At 38.9% G+C, this 20,821-nt stretch overlaps 1 protein-coding gene across 12 annotated transcripts in view; it reads left to right on the top strand.

Annotated features, from left to right (window-relative positions):
* The window catches only part of AKAP13 (A-kinase anchoring protein 13), a 266,890-nt gene that overhangs the window by 19,707 nt on the left and 226,362 nt on the right, over positions 1-20,821 (top strand). For 11 of the 12 annotated variants that reach the window (XM_031669207.1, XM_031669206.1, XM_031669210.1 and 8 more), the window contains exon 2: positions 20,403-20,550. In XM_031669207.1, coding sequence (XP_031525067.1) covers positions 20,403-20,550 — 148 coding nt within the window. Of the gene's footprint in view, positions 1-13,464; positions 13,511-20,402; positions 20,551-20,821 lie in introns of all 12 variants that reach the window. The other variant, XM_021941833.2, reaches the window with a different exon arrangement.

Below are 20,821 nucleotides of genomic sequence, written 5' to 3'. Positions count from 1 at the left end.
TTTCTGATTTACTAGGTTTGGGACAGGGGTGAAAAATTGCATTTCTGGTAAGTTCCCAGATGATCCAACACTTTGAGAACCCACGTAGAGAAAGTGTATGGGCTTCGGAGTCAAGTAGACATGGCTTTAAATTCCTGCCTTGCTGTGGGAGCCTTAGAGTCTTCATCTTAAAAGTTCTATAATATAGGGTAGTATGTATATTACAGGATTTTTCTTGAGCACTACATGTGATTTAAAAAGTGACAGCTATAGTTGGCAATTATTGAATGCTTACTAAACATCAGTTACGTTGAGAAGCATTTAACATATGTAATTTAATCTGCAGCAGTTAAGTATGTCATTCCTACATGTAAAAATCTTAATACATATCAGTTGCTCAGTTGATATTCCTGCTCACCTTTATCAGTAGGCCTTCTTAGGCCTGGAAATGTGTAATATCCCTTAGAAAGATTTTCATAAAGTTGACTTATTTCTTTAAAAAATGTCGACACTTAAAAAGGAAAACTTAAAAAATGTATTTTTGTGAAATGGTTTTACTGGTAATACTAGATAAGAAAAGTGATAATATCTGAAATGATATAATTTTCTTCTGATTACTTTTATGGTTAAGTACTGTGGGTTGTTTGATACTCATGTAACTATTTGTTAGAAATTAGAAAGCTTAACCAGTTTTACGAAAAAGCTGGTTTACTGTTAATTGGATGGAATTTCTTCTCCTAAATTTCTGTATGACACCTTTTAGACAGTTTCTTTTGTAAGACTTATTTGCCATTTAGTTAAAAATTCTTCACCTATTATTAAGTAAAATCAAAAAGTAATCAATTTTATTACCATACTTTATTTGGCTCTGTTTGAGAAATAGTATATTTTACTAGAAGAGATTAAAAGAGAGGTAGAGACATGGAGATTTGGAAATGTGGGATGTTTCTATTTACTTGGGAATGGATGGGAACATTTTCTTTGTGCCTAGTGTATGCTACGTACTTGGCATACCTTGTTAAAATACTTTAGTACTTACTTTATATCGTGGTAAGGGGATTAAATGGCAACCTTAATTTGTGTAAGACATTTAAAACAGTCCTGGCAAATAGTAAGCATTTGATGCAAGAGCCATTATTTCATGCATTTCGGATATGGGATTATAATGATTTCCATCCTCCTAGAGTTTACAATGTAGGAGTTCTTGCAGGGAATTTGAGGTAGCTCCTAAAAGAATCAGCTGTTTTAAACACACAGCTGCTAACAAGGGAAGCTGATATTCTGAGTCATGTGATTTCAAAGCCTGTGGTCTTCCTCTGGTGCTACAGCCCCCAAAGCAGTGCTGTCCATTCAGTATTGGTACCTTCCCTTCTTAATCTTGTAGTTGACAGTGTCCCACTGACCAACTTTGAATGTCTCTTTTCCGTGGTCTCAGCATGTTGTACCCTGGGTTAGGAATGATATGTGACCAGAGGTGATTCAACTTGACCTGCTGGGCTCCCTGACTTAGGCATTGCTGGTGCAGAGATACCCATTGTACAAACCTGATGGACTCATGGAATCAGAGGGGACCTTGATCTGCCTGTAGTAGGTGAGGCATAGTATGTATTAGATCAGGTAAGGAGGCCCTTCCTCTGAGGAAGGGGCCCAGGTTTCTACTTAGAAAAGAAAGGCATTGTCTTTCATGCTTTACTCTCACTCTAATCATCAGTGTGACAGATAAAGGGAGCAGCATGGCCAAGTAGTGAGACGGGTAGAAAGAGTGAACCTTGAACGTGTGTTCATGAATTCTCAGTGGCTTGGTATGCTTGTAGCAAAGTGTTTGAGGAGAGGCTCTGTGAGGGAGATGATGCTGGAGGGGTCGGCGAGGGCTAGGTTGTTGGGGGCTCTGTGTGCTATGTGTTGAAGGGACATGCTCAGGCATAGGGCTTTATCAGGAGAGTGGCTTGATCAGATTGTATTTTGAAGACTGTGCTTCCTAGTGTTTGGAGGCCAGCTTAGATGCCTGGAGTCCCAACTTAATTGATGACTTTGGAGAAAAAACAAGAGAACTGAGGGTAGTAAATAACCAAGAAAGCTAGGTGAATAACTGTAAGATATAGATGAGAATAGAAGTCAAATCTTTAGATTTTAATGACAGAATGTCACCTTTTCAATCAGCAACCAAGTAGCTGAGTATAATCTTCAACCATCTGCTCTCTGAGAGAGGAGAGGGAAAGGAATGAGGAATGGGGAGCCAGAGAGATTGATTTTATCTAATCACTTCCAACTCTTGCATTACATTTTTATGGAGAATTAATAAAGGCTGGGTGCAGTGGCTTGTGCTTGTAATCGCAGCACTTTGGGAGGCTGAAGTGGGAGGAGAGCTTGAGCCCAGGAGTTCGGGACCAGCCTAGGTAATATGGTGAGACCCCCGTCTCTACAAAAAAAAAAAAAAAAAATTAGCCGGGCATGGTGGCATAAATTTGTAGTCCCAGCTATTTGGGAGGCTGACATGGGAGGATTGCTTGAGCCTGGAAGTTTGAAGCTGCAGTGAGCCATGGTCGTACCACTGTACTCCAGCCTGGGTGACAGGGCACAACACCCTGTCTCAAAAATAAATAAAAATAAAAATCCTTATGTGTCTGCGTTTTAGCCAAATATCTGGTCTTGTTAGCAAAAGAGAGAATGTCTCTTTAAGTATTGACCTAATTAATAATTCTACCAGTTCCAGAGAGTTGTGAAACACTTTTCAGAGGTGGAGACTCTCTCGCTGTCTCTCGCTCTCTCTCTTGCTGTCTCGCTCTCGCTCTCTCTCGCTCTGAATTGCTCTCTCTCTCTCTCCCTCCCTTTCCCCCTCTCCCTACATCTCTCTCTTTCTCTCTTTTGCTCTCGCTCTCTGTGTGTGCGCGCACTTGTGTTTTAAAGCCAGTGGGAAAGCCAGCACCATCTGAACAATTTAGCTTTGCTTGACAAAAGTAGACTTGAGAGGGAGGATTGTACATTGAAACAAGAAAAACTTATACTCTTAAAATTTTTCAACACTCTCTTCCTTTTAAGAAATATTTCTCATTAAAGGAACCATACATTAAAGGATATCCAAACTTGAGTAGTTTAATTTCTTTTCTGTCTGAAATCCCCCTGTTAGAACAATCTCTAAAACTACTCCATAGACATAGAACTCGAGTAGATTTGTTGAGCGCCATCTGCTGGCTTTGTTTTAATGGACCAAATAGGTGGTGCCTGGACATCTTTAAGAATTATCCTGTATCTTAGTGTTGCAAAATTATGAAGCTGGAAGACAGTATGAATTTGGGCTGTGACTGGTAGTAGTATTTAAAATAATAATTTTGTATTGGCATTGAGAAAGGGGTATGCTTTTGGCAGGAATATACACATAATCTGATTAAAAAAGAAGAAGACAGGTTATAAGGATTTCATTGACCAGTATCTTTATCTGCAAACGATTAGCCTAGTTTAAATAAAAAGTAACCTTAAATGCCAAATAAAATCCTTTAATATTTTCTAACAGTGAAGTCAACCTAAGTCTATATCTGGAATGACTTTATGTAAAAGTCGATAAATTTCTTGGTGGATTTCTATTCATGTTGCTTGAGATTACTTTGAGGTATCTTTTAAGGAAAGATTTATAAAAATGGCTTTGTCGGCTAGTTTCAAGAATGCATTTTCTTTTGAGGGACGTGGATACTATCTTAGTATTTTCCAGCTGAGACAGATATAGGAAAAGCTCCTGGGTTAAATAAATAGGGGTGTAGCTGTTAGGTGCTCTTCTTGTCATTAGTCTTTTTGAGTTTTAGTTATAGTTTAAGTGACTTCTTTAGGACAACTGAGCTGAAAATTTACTCAGACCATTAGACTCTAGATCTTTTAATTAATTTCTCATCCAGTCATCTTAAGTATTTAAGATGAATTGTAGAAAGATTGTCAGGCCGGGCGTGGTGGCTCACGCCTATAATCCCATCACTTTGGGAGACCGAGGAGGTGGGCGGATCACTTGAGGTCAGGAGTTCAAGACCAGCCTGGCCAACATGGTGAAACTCCATCTCTGCTAATACAAAAAAATTAGCCAGGCACCTATAACCCCAGCCACTGGGAAGACTGAGGCAGGAGAATCACTTGAACCCATGAGGTAGAGGTTGCAGTGAGCTGAGATTGTGCCATTGCACTCCAACCTGGGCAACAGAGTGGGATTCCATCTCAAAAACAACAAAAAAAGAAAGATTGTTTACAGAAAGAGAGCTCAGAGAGGAATTCTTGCATTCATTTGGCCAACATTTATTGAGCACCTGAAACAACAGGACACACCTTTAGGCAGTGATGTAGCATTAAATAAAACAAATAGGTTCCCACCTCTCAGGAAGCTTATGTAACAGTTGGGAGGAAAGGGGAACTCAGATAAATATATAAATATATACTCTTAGAATTGTATATATACATACAGGTATACTATATACTGTATTGTATTAAATAGACATACATGAATAAATATGTGTCAGATAGTAAATGATGCTATGGAAAAAATAAAGCAGGACAAGATAAATAAGGAGAGTTGGGGTAGGAGAGCTCATACTTCATTTAGGATGGTCAGGGATGACCTCACTGCTCAGGGGACATATGAAGACTAATGATCATTAGTGTTATATAAAACAGTTATTTATGATCGTCTTCCCTGACCGTCACCAACCGTGTACAGAAAGCACATGGGACAGAGGTGTTATTAATCCTTTCATGGGCCCCATTGGTCTAGAGTATAAAGGCTTTTCCTTGGCACTCTTTTATGCCCATGTTCCCTATGCTGAAGCCATGGCCCGTTAGTCCTTGAATACGCCGTGTTTGTTCAGTTCTGTGCCTTTGTACATCCTCTCCCCTCCTTGGAGTGACTTTATCTCTTGTCTTCCTAGTCAGCTCCTACGTGGTTTTTGAAATTCATAAATTTTACTTTCTCTGGGTAGCCTTTGTAGTCTCTGGCAAATTTTCTTCCTTCTCTTTCTTTCTCTTCTGTTAGGCCATAACACTTTTGAAATGTTTCTATTTATAGCACCTGTTATATCACTGTAATTGTATGCTGGCATGAGTTTCTTCTACTAAATCGGGTTCTTAATCTGTTTTTTTTTGATGTCTTGGGTGTGTGAACCTCTGGAAAACTGTATTAAAAGGTTATGTTAGACTAGTGGTTGGCAAGCTACAGCCTGTGAGCCAAATCTGGCCTGCTGCCTGTTTTTGTAAATAAAGTTTTGTTGAAACATAGTCACTCCCATTTCTTTATGTATTGTCTATGACTCCTTTTGTGCTCCAAAAAAAAAAAAAAAGAAAAAAAAAAAGAAAAAACGGAGTAGTTGCAGTAGTAACCATATTTCCCACAAAGCTGAAAATATTTACCATCTGAGTCTTTACAGATAAAGTTTGCCAATCTTGATGTTAGATGAAATGGGGATTGAAAAGGAAACATTTTGTGTTGTATGGCACGAAGCTGACTGCCTTTTCCTTGTGTCTAGAAACCACAGCAAAGACAGAACAAGTCAAACCGAACTTCTAAGCTTCTCTTTGCCCCAAGACAGAGGGCATGCCATTCTTTTAGTCAACCAATTTGGATGTCACCAACACCTGATGACAGGTAGTGGTCGTGTGGCTAAGAATGCAAGCTTCTGGGGACTGATCAACTTGCTTCCTTTAGAACTGACATCCCCAAAGTGGCGGCAAGTGGGAGTAGGGTATGATGGCAGCAGCACCTCATCACCCCCCTCCACCCCCACACGTCAGACTGGTGGTGCTCCCTGGGCAACAGGTGGGCACCTGCTGTTGGAAAAGTTTTCAGTGTTCTTCTTCTGAGACTTGGCCATGAGTGCATGGCAGGAATGGGGGCCATGGATCCTGGCAAGGATATATTCCTAAACTGTCCTTGAGAGTGTAGGTCCCTCCTCCTTTTCTCTGTGGCATTTTGCTTTGTCCATTTGATGTCCTGTCTTTACAGATGGGTTTCAGCAAGATGTTCTCAAAGCATTTCAAGCAGGAATGAGCTATGAGTAATATTGATGGAGCCTCTGTTTTCCTCAGGCACTTTGTGTAATTTTTTTTTTAAGATAGGGTCTCACTCTGTCACCCAGGCTGGAGAGCAGTGGCACAGTCTTGGCTTATTGCAGCCTTGGCTTTCTGGGCTCCACAGTCCTTCTACCTCAGCTTCCTGGGTAGCTGGGATATAGGCATGCACCACCGTGTCTGACTAATTTTTGTATTTTTTGTCGAGATGGGGTTTTGCCATGTTGCCCAGGCTGGTCTTGAACTCCTCAGTTCAAGCAGTCCACCTGCCTCGGCCTCCCAAAGTGCTGGGATTACGTGCCTGGCCTTGTGTAGATTTTTTTAAAGGCAAGGGGTTGAAGTGGGGAATTCCAGCCCTCTGACAGAGGTGGTGGTACTGCTGGCTCTTTAGTTGAGTCCTCTGTCATATTTCATCTGGACCACTCTTGATGCTTCCTAAGTTCTTTCTGTTTCTGTAGTTTCCTTGCTCTGTCCTGTTCTCCACAGAGGAACCACAGTAATCCTTTGAAACATGAATCATGAATCATGTCACTCTTCTTTTCAAAATCCTCCAGTGGTTTAGCATCACACTAAAAAAGAAAAAGAAAAAATCCATATTCCAACCTCGCCTTCCACCCAGTGTTTATTCATTTGCTCCTCCAGACTGACCTTTGCTATTTTTTGAACACGCTGAGTTTTTACTTGCCTTGCACTTGATATATTCCCTTTGCCTTGACTGCTTTCTTTGTCTTCCCTTAATTTGCTTCATTCAGGTTTCAGCTCAAATTTGGCTTCCTTGGAGGAGCTTTCCCCGACCACCCTGTTGGGAAAAGTATCCTGTCATCCGTATTTCAGACAAACTTTAATCCCTTTCTAATAGAACTTTCTCTCTAATGTTACTTTCTATAATTTGTCTTCCCTGCTAAAATACAAGCTCCATGAGGGCAAGGGGCCTTGTCTTTCATGTTTGAGGCCTAGTTCTTAATAGTGTCTGACACATATTACAGTAAGTTTTGTAATGAATGAATTCATTTTGCTGACAAAATAAATGAGCTTCAAGTGGTTCTTATCAGGGGTCTGTAGCTATTAAGTGATCCTGATTCTGTTTCCCAGCCTCCATTTTTATACTTCACTACCATGTGTGGTGGTTGATACCTTGTTATCGAGTAGCATGTTGCATTTAAGAAATAGTGAGTGCTAAATAATATTAAAGAGTTTTGTGCATACGCTTACTTTATAATGGTATTAATTTCCCAGAGAAACGAAGCTACTCTGAGAACCATTCATGCTACTTTGAGGTAATACTAAAGGACCAACAGAACGGGATAGCTCTGTTCGTGATTAAGGTTTTTAGATTTTTTTTCTTCTGGTAGGATTTCTGTTTTCTAGCTTGATGGCAATAACATCATATATTTATGTTCTCATCTTAAGGAGCCTTGGGGTCCTACTTTGTTGTAACCGTGCCTTATGAATTTGTCTGTCATTTTCTAGAGCACTCCACTAAATTAGCTGCACAAATATAACTCATTTATCCTATAATTAAACTTTGTGATATTCTCCTTTTGAATGAATTCTGACATAAGGAATGCCAAGGAATAGCACTTCAGGATATTCACAAAGTTAGAAATACAAGGTTTGTGTTTCTTTGGGGTTTGCTAATTTTATAAGCGCCATTATATCCAGTATTTAGAAACTCTGAGGTCTGACAGCTGAATGGTTTTGGATTTAGTTTGTAGCCTCTGTCACCTCCCCTCACATGTCACCCCTGTCCACTGGTTGCAAATATCATTTCTTTCAAACAGAATTTGAAATCAGGTGAGAGAGAATCGGTATTCCTCAGGCTCCTTCCAGGTGACCTGTGTTTGACAAGACTGTGGGAGGCCTCCCTGCCCTGCGTTTTGCTCAGGCAGTCAAGGGCCTCCTCTAATCCCTGCAGTCCCTGGTCCTTGCTTCTCCTACTATGCTTTTTATACAGCTGCAATTGTTGCCTTATGTGTCTGTCTCCTTGAAGAGTCTGTGAGCCCCAACAGGGCAAGAACCGGCTTGTCTCCGTAGCCTTAGTGTGCCATAGTTCCTCACCTAAGTCTCCACCCCATTGTTGAAATGAAGGAAGGAAGGATGGGATAAGCAAGACAAACTTAGTATTTTTATTTGGAGCATTCTATGTTTTATTTTTTTAAAAAAAGATGAAATACATTTTGTTCAACTCAGTACATCCTGATTGAGCACTTGCTGTATCAGGCCTTGTGAAGAGATATTGGGTGTACAAAGATGAACGAGATGCAGTCTGTGGCCCGGCTTCACTGTAATGGCATAAGCTTTCAGAGAGTATGTGCCTGCTTGAGGTGATCTGTCTTGAGCTTTGAGCAGCACTGGGCTTAGACATTTCTCCGCAGAAGTCTTTTTGGTCATATTCTTCAGGGTAGAGTTTGGGCATTCATCTCCCTGTACCTAGAGAAGTCAGTATATGTACTAATATAGCATTTATTATATTAGTAATAAATTTATAATTATATTAGTAATACATTTTATTGCTAGTATACAATTATTGAAGTAATAAAGTAAAATATATTAAAGGAAATGTTTAAAGGAACAAAATATTTTCAGATATTTTAAGTCTCATTTACCTATCAATATTGTTTCATATAATGTTTGTATTTTAAAAAATGATCCCAGCAATGGATGGCAGTTCTATATTTGCTAGCAGTAAGTCATTTGAAAATCCTTTAATTAATGCAGGCTAGCTTTCCACCTAATTATCACAGATGAACAATTATATCTTGTCAAGATTGTATCATCCTGAAAGACTTTTGTAGTTACCAAGGGTATTATTAACAATAGATGGTTAAAATAAAGAGAACTCTGAAATATTTTAAATGGTGTGAAATTGAGTGTATTGTGTATCTGGGAAGTGATCATTATTTTAGTTTAGCAAATGAGCTTTCTGAAAGATTTGAAATGGGAAACAAGTATTTTAAGTTTTGGCTGCAGAGTGCTCACTTGTGGCTGCCATTAATAGATATGGTAAATCCCATCTTTTTAGGTGGCACTTGAGTTTGGGTTCCTCTTGGGTCCATAGGGCCATTTCTGAGTTCAGGGCACTGGAATAGATAGATGAAAGATATGTTACGAAAAAACCCATTGAAGGCTAGAGAAAAAAAAATTTCTGAGTTTGTTGATTTTCTTCAGACACCTGTCTTCCATTGTTTGTTCTGAGGAATTCTTTTCAAAAAGTCACTCCTTTACATGCTGCAAGTCTTTTATATCCTTGCCTCTTTTGGCTTTGTTGATCCTTTGTTCTCTGATTTCTGCTCTTCTCCAACTGGCCCTTCCTTGTTTGGCCTGTTTCTCTGGATCCATTTCTTCTTACTGCCCTCCCTTGCTGGAACACCAGGGTCTAGTCATTGGCTCTCTATTACCACAAACTCATCTACAGTCAAGGTTTTAGTTCTTAACTTGGTGCAGGTTGACTCTCAGATCTGAGTGGCCAGGCTAGCCCTTTTTTGACAGCTTGCCCTGTTACTTACCTGTTGGATATAGAATAAGTACAAATATCTATCTTGTCTACCCTGCTGATATATGAAACTTAAGATTCAAAGCCTCATCATCTTATCACAGATTATCCCCACAAGCCACTAGTTTTCCTTAGAGATACCCCTTTTTCCTCTTAATTCTGCTTCATGCTTACTATCTTCTAGTCCCATCCAATCGGTTGTCATATTTCATCAAATTATTATTATTATTAATTTGAGAGACAGGGTCTTGCCCTGTCCCAGGCTGGAGTGCAGTGGTGTGATCATAGCTCCCTCAGTCTGCATCTCCTGGCTCAAGAGATCCTCCCACTTTTGCCTCCCCAGGTGCTGGGAGTACAGGCATGAGCCACCGTGCCTGGCCCAAATTACTTTTAACAACTTTTTTCCTCACATTTATCACTTTTTTAGATTGTCTTGCTACCGTGGCAGTTAAGCACTGTTTACTTTCTCACATTGTGTTTTTGTATTATTTTCCCCAAATGGTTTCTTTGTCTCTATTATTTTTCCTTCTTAGGATATGACTATGAGAGAAATCTTTCTGGAATATTTGCTGCCTTTAACACCCCCGACCCCCCATTTTTCTTTCAATATATACCACATAAGACTGTGTCTTTTTTTTCCCCTCGCCTACACAGGTTCAAGTATGAATCTTTTGGCTTGCCATTAATATTCGGCATAAGCTGATCTGTGCCATCTTTATTCACTCAGTTATGGAACAACTTCCTACTGCTACATAGGCCTTGTGTGAAGTTTCAAAAGACAGTTCTTGCTTTCCATAAGCCTCAGGTGGTGAAGAGAAACATGGACAGTGCAGTGCACACAATTATACATCTCTCTGACTTTGTCGCACATGTTTGGGCCCAAGCAGCCGTTGTGTCTGGGTTTGGATTTACGCTGAGCATAAGCAGACCTCCTGCTTCTCCTCCCTTCCCCACCTCCAGACTCTTCCATCTTTCTTGTTCTCAGCACCCTCTTTCTCCTATACCCTGTAGTCCTTCGATGCCTGCGACTTGCTTGCTATGTAACATGTTCCTTCTATCAACAATGACCTCTTCACACATATCTCTTTTTTCCCACACCTAACTCTGTCTCCTCCTCTTAACTTCAAGGTCGGGATATAGAGGAAGTACAGACTTAGGAATCCTACTTGGATTTGAATCCCTGCTTGACCCTTCTAGCTTTTTAAAGGCAAGGTTTAAAAAATACTCTCGGCAACAGCTTTCTCATCTCTTAAGTGGAGATAAAGATACCTTGCAGTATTTGCAAAGCACCTCGGTCAGCCATGGACAAGCTCCATGCTGTCAGTGTGAGGCTGAAGGAACTTCTACATTTGCTGTTAATGACAGCGCTTTCTCCACATCTGTATTGATAGGGCTTCCCACAACCCCAGCCCTTAATTTATTTCAAAATCTTTTTACAGTTTTTTGTGGAAAGCCTTGGAGGTTTTACAAGTTTTTATTTTTATGTTTTTAAAACTTTTAATGTGGAAATAATTTCAAAATATTAAAAATATTAAAAAATAATTTTATAAAAAGTTTTCCAAAAGTAGTACAAAGGATACTCATATATTCTTTACTCAGGACAACACCTGTTGTTAACATCTTACGCCATTTGCTTTATCATTTTCACTCTAGCTATTTACCTGTAGGCCGACAATTTTTTTCCTTAATTATCTGTCAGTAAGTTACGTGTATTCTGGCTGTTTATTTCTAAAATGCTTCAGTACGTATTTCCTAAAATAGGGATATTCTCCTTTGTAATCACAGCAGGATAGATACTGCTCTTTATTTGTCATGTCTCTTAGCCTTCTTTAATCTGGAACACGTCCACACCTTTCTTTATTTTTTATCTTTTCCAGTTTTGAAGAATACAGTGCCTCTCCTCTTTCTTAATAGACTGTTTCTCATTGTCCGACGTTTCCTTGTGATTAGGTTGAGGGCTTGCACGCTTGGTCAGAGCACTGCATAGGTAACCTTGTGTCTTTCTCAGTGTGTGACTCTGGAGACACATCTGTCATCTGTCTTTATTGAGATCTTTATTTTGATTTACCTGTTCAGCGTATTGGCGGATTTCACTGAATGAATACTACTTCTTTTTTCTCTCTTTTAACTAATAAGCAATCTATGGGGAGACACTTAAAAGACTGTGTAATATGTATGCTGTTCCTCGTCAGAATCTCCCTCTGGATTGAGCATTCATTGATAACTTTTTGCCAGAGTGAATCTTTACCATGTTTGTGCAGTGATAATTTTACTATTCCAGCAATCTCCCCTCTTTTAGCAGTCGAACCCTGTCATTCTGCGATACTCGTAGAAACTCCCTTCTCTGCTATATAATTTATCTATTGTTATTAATATGGACTCATGACTTCCTATTTGTTAAAAAATTGTTTATAATTTATTGCTGTTCTTGATTGTTTAGTCTTTAAATTGTCCCAGGTTTGTTCAGAGGAAGCCACTGGAGTCTGGCTTCTGTGTCCTTAAGACATGGCCCAATTGTTTTTTTTTTTTGAGCACTTCATTGTTTTCTGTCAAAACAAGATGTTACAGTCTGACCCAGGCCTGGAATCAGCCAAGTCTCTGAAGGGACTCAGTTCTTTTTAGTGGAGAATGGTATTAGCGACCAATATCTGTGCACTAGATAATGTTCATTGCTGCTGAGTGTTCCTCTGTTGTGTGAGCCTTTAATGAAATTGAACACTGGCTACCATGAGTTGCCAAGTTAAAATGCCATGACTTTGCCTTTTAGCCTATGGAAAAGTTGTAGCTACCTGTCGGTGTTTGTTTGTTTTAGCAAAGTAACTGGGCAGAGTTTTATCAATTGCCTATCAATTGTGTTTAAAGGAGAGAATGAAGATAGTTACGTGAATACAAGCAGTGTTGGTTAATGAGATTTTGAGGGTTTTTTGTTCTTTTTTTTTTTTTTGGTACTGTAATAATTGCTACCTAATGGAAAGGTAATACCCTGTAATAACACTCAGTTTTTACTTAGTTTATTTAACTCCTTTGTTTCACTTTTCCCAAATTTGCAGTGGATATAAATCCTGTCATTTTGTCAGACTGGGAAATAAATTTGGGAAGACCTGTGAAACTTTTATGATTCTGGATTGAAAGGTAGTTTTTGTTATAATTTCACAATTCTTGGAGCCTACAAGAATGTCTTTACATAAAATATGTGACTGCAAGATATAAAAAATAAACTCAGAAATCTACATTTTATACCTTTTAACTTCCAATATTTGATTATAAATTATTTGAGTAGATATTTCTTGGAAACTTTATTCTGAAATAATTTCAAGTTTATAGAAAAGCTGTAAGAATAGAACAGATATTACATCTTATAAACCTTAAGCCCCTATTTTCCAACTGTTAACATTTTGCCATATTTACTTAATCATTCTGTTATCATTTCTTCCCTGAACCATTGGAGAGTAAATTGTAGGTATTACATCCTTTTACCCCAAATGCTTTGTTGTGTAGTTTCTAAGAACAAAGGTGTTCTTCCATAACCACAGCATGATACCAAAACCAGGAATTTTAACTTTGGTCCCATGTTAATCTGTAAACCTCATTCAGGTTTTGCCATTGTCCCAATAATATCCTTAATAGCAGCATGTTTTTATTCAGGATTCACTCCAAAATCATGTATTGTGTTTAGTTGGCAAATCTTTTTAGTCTTCTTTAATCTGGAACAGGACCTCAATCTTTGTCTTTTGTTAGTGACATTTTCTGAAGAGTTACAGGCCATTTTTTACATAGATGCCCTTTCAATTTAAGTTTGTCTGATGTTTTCTTATGACTAGATTGAAGTTATGCATTTTTGTTAGGAACGTTATAAGTGATGCTGTGTCCTTAGTGTGTGCTATGTGAAATGTGATGTTAGCGTATTTCTCTATGGTTATTTTTACTTTTTTTTTTTTTTTAATCACTTGATACAGGTGTTACCTGCCAAAGTTCTGCTTTCCCCTTTGTTATTTATAAGCGGTAAGTGAGCATTTCTCCAACATCTTTGTTGCGTTTTTAGCAACTTCCTTAACATTTTAAACATCTTTTCTGTTTTCCAGTTTTTAACAACAAAGATGTTAAAAATCGGAGAACTCAGAAAAGCACATGGTGTATTAAAATTCCGTCTAGGAATAACTGCCATTAAAGTTTTGGTGTCTCCCTTTCTGTCTTTTCAAGTGCAACTTACTAGTCTAGACAAAGCAGGTTTCTCAGTGAATAAAACATGCTCTAATGGGGTGCACATCCTGGTACATTATAATAGTAGTCATTTATTGAATATTATGTGCCAGACACTTGATATGGGTGCTTTCCTTTTATCAATCACCTAATTCTTCAAAACGACCTTATGAGATAAGGTTGATAATTCTTGTCCTCCCTTACGGCATAAGGAAGTTAAACAACATACCCCAAGTTAAACAGATATAAAGCGATATACCATACTGTGATAAAGACACAGGCAGGTTGGTGTCAATGATCATCTTCTTAATCACGGTGATACACTAACAAGTTATAAACTAACAAGTTAACTCAAGGTGGTGATAATACTGAACTGCTGTGAGTAGAACTATGACAACACTGTTACCTATAATCTGTGATGGTTTGTACTTGACTAGCGTTTTGTCTTATAGCAAGACCTCCATTCTTTCTTTTTTTTTTTTGAGACGGAGTCTCGCTCTGCCGCCCAGGCTGGAGTGCAGTGGCCGGATCTCAGCTCACTGCAAGCTCCGCCTCCCGGGTTCACGCCATTCTCCTGCCTCAGCCTCCCGAGTAGTTGGGACTACAGGTGCCTGCCACCGCGCCCGGCTAGTTTTTTTGTATTTTTTAGTAGAGACGGGGTTTCACCGTGTTAGCCAGGATGGTCTCGATCTCCTGACCTCGTGATCCGCCCGTCTCGGCCTCCCAAAGTGCTGGGATTACAGGCTTGAGCCACCGCGCCCGGCAAGACCTCCATTTTTTCTGTAAGTGATGATGTCTCTTAAATGGGCCTGCCGTGGCATTCCTTGGTCCTCCCTGTGGAAATTCTCCCCCTTTGCCCTCTCCTTCCCTTCTGCTGACCTGTTCTCAGTGGTGTGCTGGTTAAAAAGAAAAACAGAAAGCCCTGATTTATAGCATTTGCCAATTTCAGTGGTGTAAATACTCCCATAATGGTTGATTTCAGGCTATCCAGGGCATATTATGAATACAGATTTGACAAGAGATATGAGTTGTGAAGACATGCAGCAGCACACCATTATGTGGAATTTCTGCTGTCTGGATACAATAGATAGAAACCTCCAGAGCATAAAGTATAGTATGTTGTGGTAAATAATTAAAAAGTGATAAGTTTTGAATATTTATGACATTTGTTTTTAATGCAATTTACTTAATTATAAGCCAATATAATGTAATTTTTAATAATGGCTATGTTTAACAGAATTCCTTGCAGAATTCCTGAAAATTTAACAATGAGCACTCATGAGTCTACATAAGCCAACTCCAGTATACCACTGACTTTGCTGCTGACTGGGCCCACCTTTGAAAATCTATGGCTGACACTTTCTTACTATCTAAGATGACATTGATGTCATCCTGTCTCACCCTTCCTCCTACAGGTCTTTCTATCTCATTCTCCTAATCCGTATCTACCACCTTCTCTGTCCAAAGCCCTTTTTTGTCCATTCATCCCTGCATTGTAATTTGCCTCTTCCCATCCCCCAAATACCTTTCCCTTTCCCATCTTACTTCTTTTTTTTTTTTTTTAATCAAGTTACTTTTCCCAGTTAAAGGAAAGCCTCAGACCACTAGTATCTTGGGACATGGAGCGTCTCCCAGCAAGATGCTGGGTCTCATGAGGAGAGGAAATCTTTTGTCTAGAAAAGGAAAATATATTCTTAGAATTCCAGGGTAGCAATCTAAGTGAAAAAAATTTTTTTAAACTTAATATATAAAGGAAGTTACAGTGCCGTTATTATAGTATGTAGCTACTCTAAGAATTACTTCAGGATGGGGAAAAGTGAGACCATGGCTACCATTTAAAATCACATTATAAAGTAACTCTTTTATAAAAACCTGTTTTTATTTGCAAATAAGTGGTTGATAGTGGTATTTTATATCACAGTTTATTTATATAGGGGTGGGGGGGGCTAACCTATATTTACAGAATAAGGGCTAGTATAGATGTCTTTTCCATTAGTTTTTATGTCATCTGTTAGCAAAACTAATCAGGACCCTGAAAAAATTGTCAGTTTCAGGGAGACATTTCTCACTAATGATGAAACATGGAAAATATCTGTGTAAGGGGATCACACTGTTTCTTAAGTTCAGATTATTGGAAGAGAGTGGTGACGTAGGTGTGTACTCTTCCTGAGGTTGGGTCAAACTAAAATAATAATTGAGAATGTCTTGAAAATTACCCTTGTTAATATTTTATTTTATTTAGAAACATGGCAGACTTGTTCACTGTGTAGCCAGACTGATGTATCTATTTATTCTGTAGACTGGTCTTTCCCAGGGACAGCAGAGTAATTTATTAATACCAAGATATTCTTTAAAGATGGTAGGATTAAAGCATCGCAACAAAAATTGTTACCTAGATCTGTTTTTCCTTGTTATTTTTTCATCACCATTCTACTCATTTAATCTTTCAAAGCCATCTCAAGTAATAGTAGGTACCTGGTTCTGCTGGACTAAAATGGGAGTTAGTGGCTGAAATGCAGTTTGTTATTTGCTCTCAGTGACTTTATCAGTGTGCAGAGAATACTCCTTCAAGGAAAACAGGTATTTTTGATTTCAGGTGCCTTTGGAATCTAAATTTCAAGAGGCTTTAAAATGAATGGAGCTTTTGTGTTCTCTTCTATTGAATTTTTTTGTCATAAGGTAGTGTGACTTAATATTAAAAACAGAAACAAAAACAAAAAAACTACAGACCAGGAGCAGTGGCTCATGCCTATAATCTCAACATTTTTGGCAGGCCTTGAGGATCACTTGAGTTCAGGAGTTTGAGACCATCCTGGGCAACATACGGATACCTGATCTCTATAGAAAATTTAAAAAGCAGCCCAAAGCGGTGGCGCATGCCTGTGGTCTCAGCTACTTGGGAGGCAGCAGGGGGAGGATCACTTGAGTCCTGGAACTGGAGGCTGCGGTGAGCCCTGATTGTGCTTGGCACTCCAGCCTGAGCAACTAAGTGAGACCCTGTCTCAAACAACAACCAAAACCCTAACTATTAAATATAGGTAATACCATTCAGGACATAGGCATGGGCAAGGACTTCATGTCTAAAACACCAGAAGCAATGGCAACAAAAGCCAACATTGACAAATGGGATCTAATTAAACTAAGAGCTTCTGCACAGCAAAAGAATCTACCATCAGATTGAACAGGCAACCTACAGAATGGGAGAAAATTTTTGCAATCTACTCATCTGACAAAGGGCTAATATCCAGAACCTACAAAGAACTCAAATTTACAAGAAAAAAACAAATAACCCCATCAAAAAGTGGGCAAAGGATATGAACATACATTTCTCAAATGAAGACATGCACACAGCCAATAGATACATGAAAAAATGCTCGTCATCACTGGCCATCAGAGAAATGCAAATCAAAACCACAATCAGATACCATCTCACACCAGTTAGAATGGCAGTCATTAAAAAGTCAGGAAACAACAGGTACTGGAGAGGATGTGGAGAAATAGGAACACTTTTACACTGTTGGTGGGATTGTAAACTGGTTCAACCATTGTGGAAAACAGTATGGCGATTCCTCAAGAATCTAGAACTAGAAATACCATATGACCCAGCCATCCCATTACTGGGTATATACCCAAAGGATTATAAATCATGCTGCTATAAAGACACATGCACACGTATGTTTATTGCGCACTATTCACAATAGCAAAGACTTGGAATCAACCCAAATGTCCATCAGTGACAGACTGGATTAAGAAAATGTGGCACATATACACCATGGAATACTATGCAGCCATAAAGAAGGATGAGTACCTGTCCTTTGTAGGGTCATGGGTGCAGCTGGAAACCATTATCCTCAGCAAACTATCGCAAGAACAGAAAACCAAACACTGCATGTTCTCACTCATAGGTGGGAATTGAACAATGAGATCACTTGGACTCAGGAAGGGGAACATCGCACACCGGGGCCTATTATGCGGAGGGGGTAGGGAGGAGGGATTGCATTGGGTGTTATGCCTGATGTAAATGATGAGTTGATGGGTGCTGACGAGTTGATGGGTGCAGCACACCAACATGGCACAAGTATACATATGTAACAAACCTGCACATTGTGCACATGTACCCTAAAACTTAAAGTATAATAAAAATATATATATATATGAAAGCAGTTTAAAACTTACTTGTAAAAAGAGGTTCATATTGAAAGCATTGCTAAAAGGATTTCATCTGCTTATAATTAGCCACCTCCTCTGTCCCCAAAGGAAGGCCCAGACATCACTAGTATCTTGGGGCACAGAGAGTCTCCCAGCAAGATGTTGGGTCTCATGTGAGGATGAAATTCTTGATCGTGAAAAGGAAGATATATTAGAATACCAGGTTAGAAATCAAAGTGAATTTTTTTTTTTCCCCTGTAAAAGTCCAGATAGTAAATAATTTAGGCTGTGGGCTAAGTTCTCATGTAATCATTACCTTCTATGGCCCATTGTAGTGCAAAACTAGCCGTGAATGGTGGGTAAATGAATGGTCTGAGTTCAATTAAACCTTTATTTGTTGACAGTGAATTTGAATTTCATGTAATTTTCACATTAAAAGGATTAAAAGGCCTTTTTTTGTCCCTAACCCTAACCCCCACCCCCACCGCCGCAAAATGTAAAACGGGATGGTGGGAGGCTGGAATTGACGTGTGGGTCATAGTTTGTCAAACTATGCTGCAAAGGATGGAACTTTTCATTTGTACTTTTTTCAGGCTATGAGGATATTTCAGTACCTTGAGAAATAGACTCTTCTCATACACGCTGCAAACATCTTCTTAACTGGTTGCATCATGCCAAAGGAGATTACACATATTACCAGGCTAAGCTTTTCAAAAATGTTTCCGAGAGAGTCTTACAAACAAGACAAAAGTCTAATTCTGGGTGGTAACTGAAGTCAGTGATAATTCTGTTTTACCAGCCGTGATATTCCTTGGATTAGGATACTGTTGAATGCTCCACTGTGATAGTCATAGTAGTAGTCATGGACCCGCTGGAGCATATTTTGTTAATAGACCTGGTTCCTAGGTTTGACTTGATGGTTTTTGCTTTTTAGTGTTTAGTAAAAAACTACCTTCTGCTCAGTTATACTGCTGGGCTTAGTAAATTGTGACCACAGGGTGGTATGGTTCTCTTGTTGGTGTTAATTGTTGCTAAATTGAAAGGAAAAATCTTCTGTACGTAATGAGAATTTACTCCTCTAATTATGATGCTAAAATGGTCCGGCCTTCTCTAAATTGATTTTTCTGTAGTGCATTATTAAGATTTATATAGTATTACATCTCAGTGCTTTAAACCTTGATGCTTTGTAATCTTTTGTTATGGTTACAACAGGAATTGTATAGTTTGTAATTGCAAGAATGCTAATAATTAGGACAGCATTTCATAGAATATATTTAGCCACTGGTCTTGATTAAAAAAAAAAAACACTATATATAAAAACTACTAAAGAGTATTTACAGCTGGCTACGGTGGCTCACTCCTGTAATCCCAGCACTTTGGGAGGCTGAGGCGGGCAGATCGTCTGGGGTCAGGGTTCGAGACCAACCTGGCCAACATGGCAAAACCTTGTCTCTACTAAAAATACAAAAAAATTTAGCTGGGTGTGGTGGTGGGTGCTTGTAATCCCAGCTACTTGCGAGGCTGAGACACGAGGATCGCTTGAACCTAGGAGTTGGAGGTTGCAGTGAGCCGAGAGCATGCCACCGCACTCCAGCCCGGGCAACAAGAGGGAAACTCCGTCTTACCAAAAAAAAAAAAGAAACAACTGAAAGACAAAGATGTCTTACCTTCTAATAGTTGCAAAGTCATAGACAAAGTTATTGGCCCAAGATTTTTTGTCTGATTTTATGGGATTAATGTAGGGATAGATAAAGAAGAGCAGGAATGTCAGATGGTTAGGAAATACAAATTATTAGAAAAGCAGCCTCCTATTGAAATAGGTTAAAAATATTATAGACGGAGAGTTGAACATGTTCCAGGAGCTTTCCTATACAGTCATGTGCTGTTTAAACTATGGGGATATGTTCTGAGAACTGTGGTATTAGGTGATTTTGTTCATTGTGCAAACATCATAGCGTATACTTACACAAACTTGGATGTTGTAGCCTGTTATGCACTTAGGCTGGAGCCCAAGCTCGTCTTCTTTGCACTCTCCCCTTTCCAGGCAAGCCTATTGCTGGAGAATGTATGGACTTGGTAATGATTTATGGGATATAGAATTTAGAGAATTATTGTCAACTGGAACACAGGAGTTAAGAAGCATTCTGAGTACAAGGATGTGATCATTTATTATACCCCCTCCGTCCTCTCTGCCTTATTTTTGGATTTTCTTCTCTGTCTCCCCCGCCCTTCCCCTTTTTAACCCATTCATCACGTAAAGTTTTCCTTCATCTTGTTGGTTAACTTATTTGTCTAATCACCTCCACTAAAATGTAAATTTAGAGAAGAGAGAGCGATCTTATTTTCAGGTTCATTCTGTATTGTGAATGCCTGGATAATTGCCTGGCACATAAGTGCTCAATCTTTATACCTGTTTTAGCTTACTAGAATGGGGGCATGGTTTAGACGGTATATTTGATTTTCCCTTAAATATGATGTTTGATAAAGATAGGCTGCGAAGAGGAACCTTACTAATGTAAACTTGCTATATTATTTCCTTTCCTAGGGCGATTGTGTTGTTACAGTGCTGCTTGCTGAAGAGGACAAAGTTGAAGATGATGTAGTGTTTTACTTGGTATTTTCAGGTTCCACCCTCCGTCACTGTACAAGTACTCGGAAGGTCAGTTCTGATACATTGGAGACCATTGCTCCTGGTAAGTATTTGAATGGGATCCTTACTAGCTTTTCCTAGTTCTTAAACACTTTTATTCTATGTTTATCAATATAGAGTGACAGGAAGAGTGAAGTGTAGGCAGTGTAAAAAAATTTATTAGTTTATAAAGCAGTTTGAATATCTGGTCCTGCTGGTATTGGAGCAGATTGCCAGTTTTTTATTGCTGTGCCGTTTTATATGTATTATTGTTGTGTCGGCCACCTACCAAATTCTGTAAATTATAACTTATTTAAGAACTGGGATTATGACAG

The sequence above is a fragment of the Papio anubis genome, chromosome 7, assembly GCF_008728515.1.
Source record: "Papio anubis isolate 15944 chromosome 7, Panubis1.0, whole genome shotgun sequence".
NCBI lineage: Eukaryota > Metazoa > Chordata > Mammalia > Primates > Cercopithecidae > Papio > Papio anubis.
Note: the sequence above shows the minus strand (reverse complement) of the source record. Positions and strands in the feature narration are given on the sequence as shown.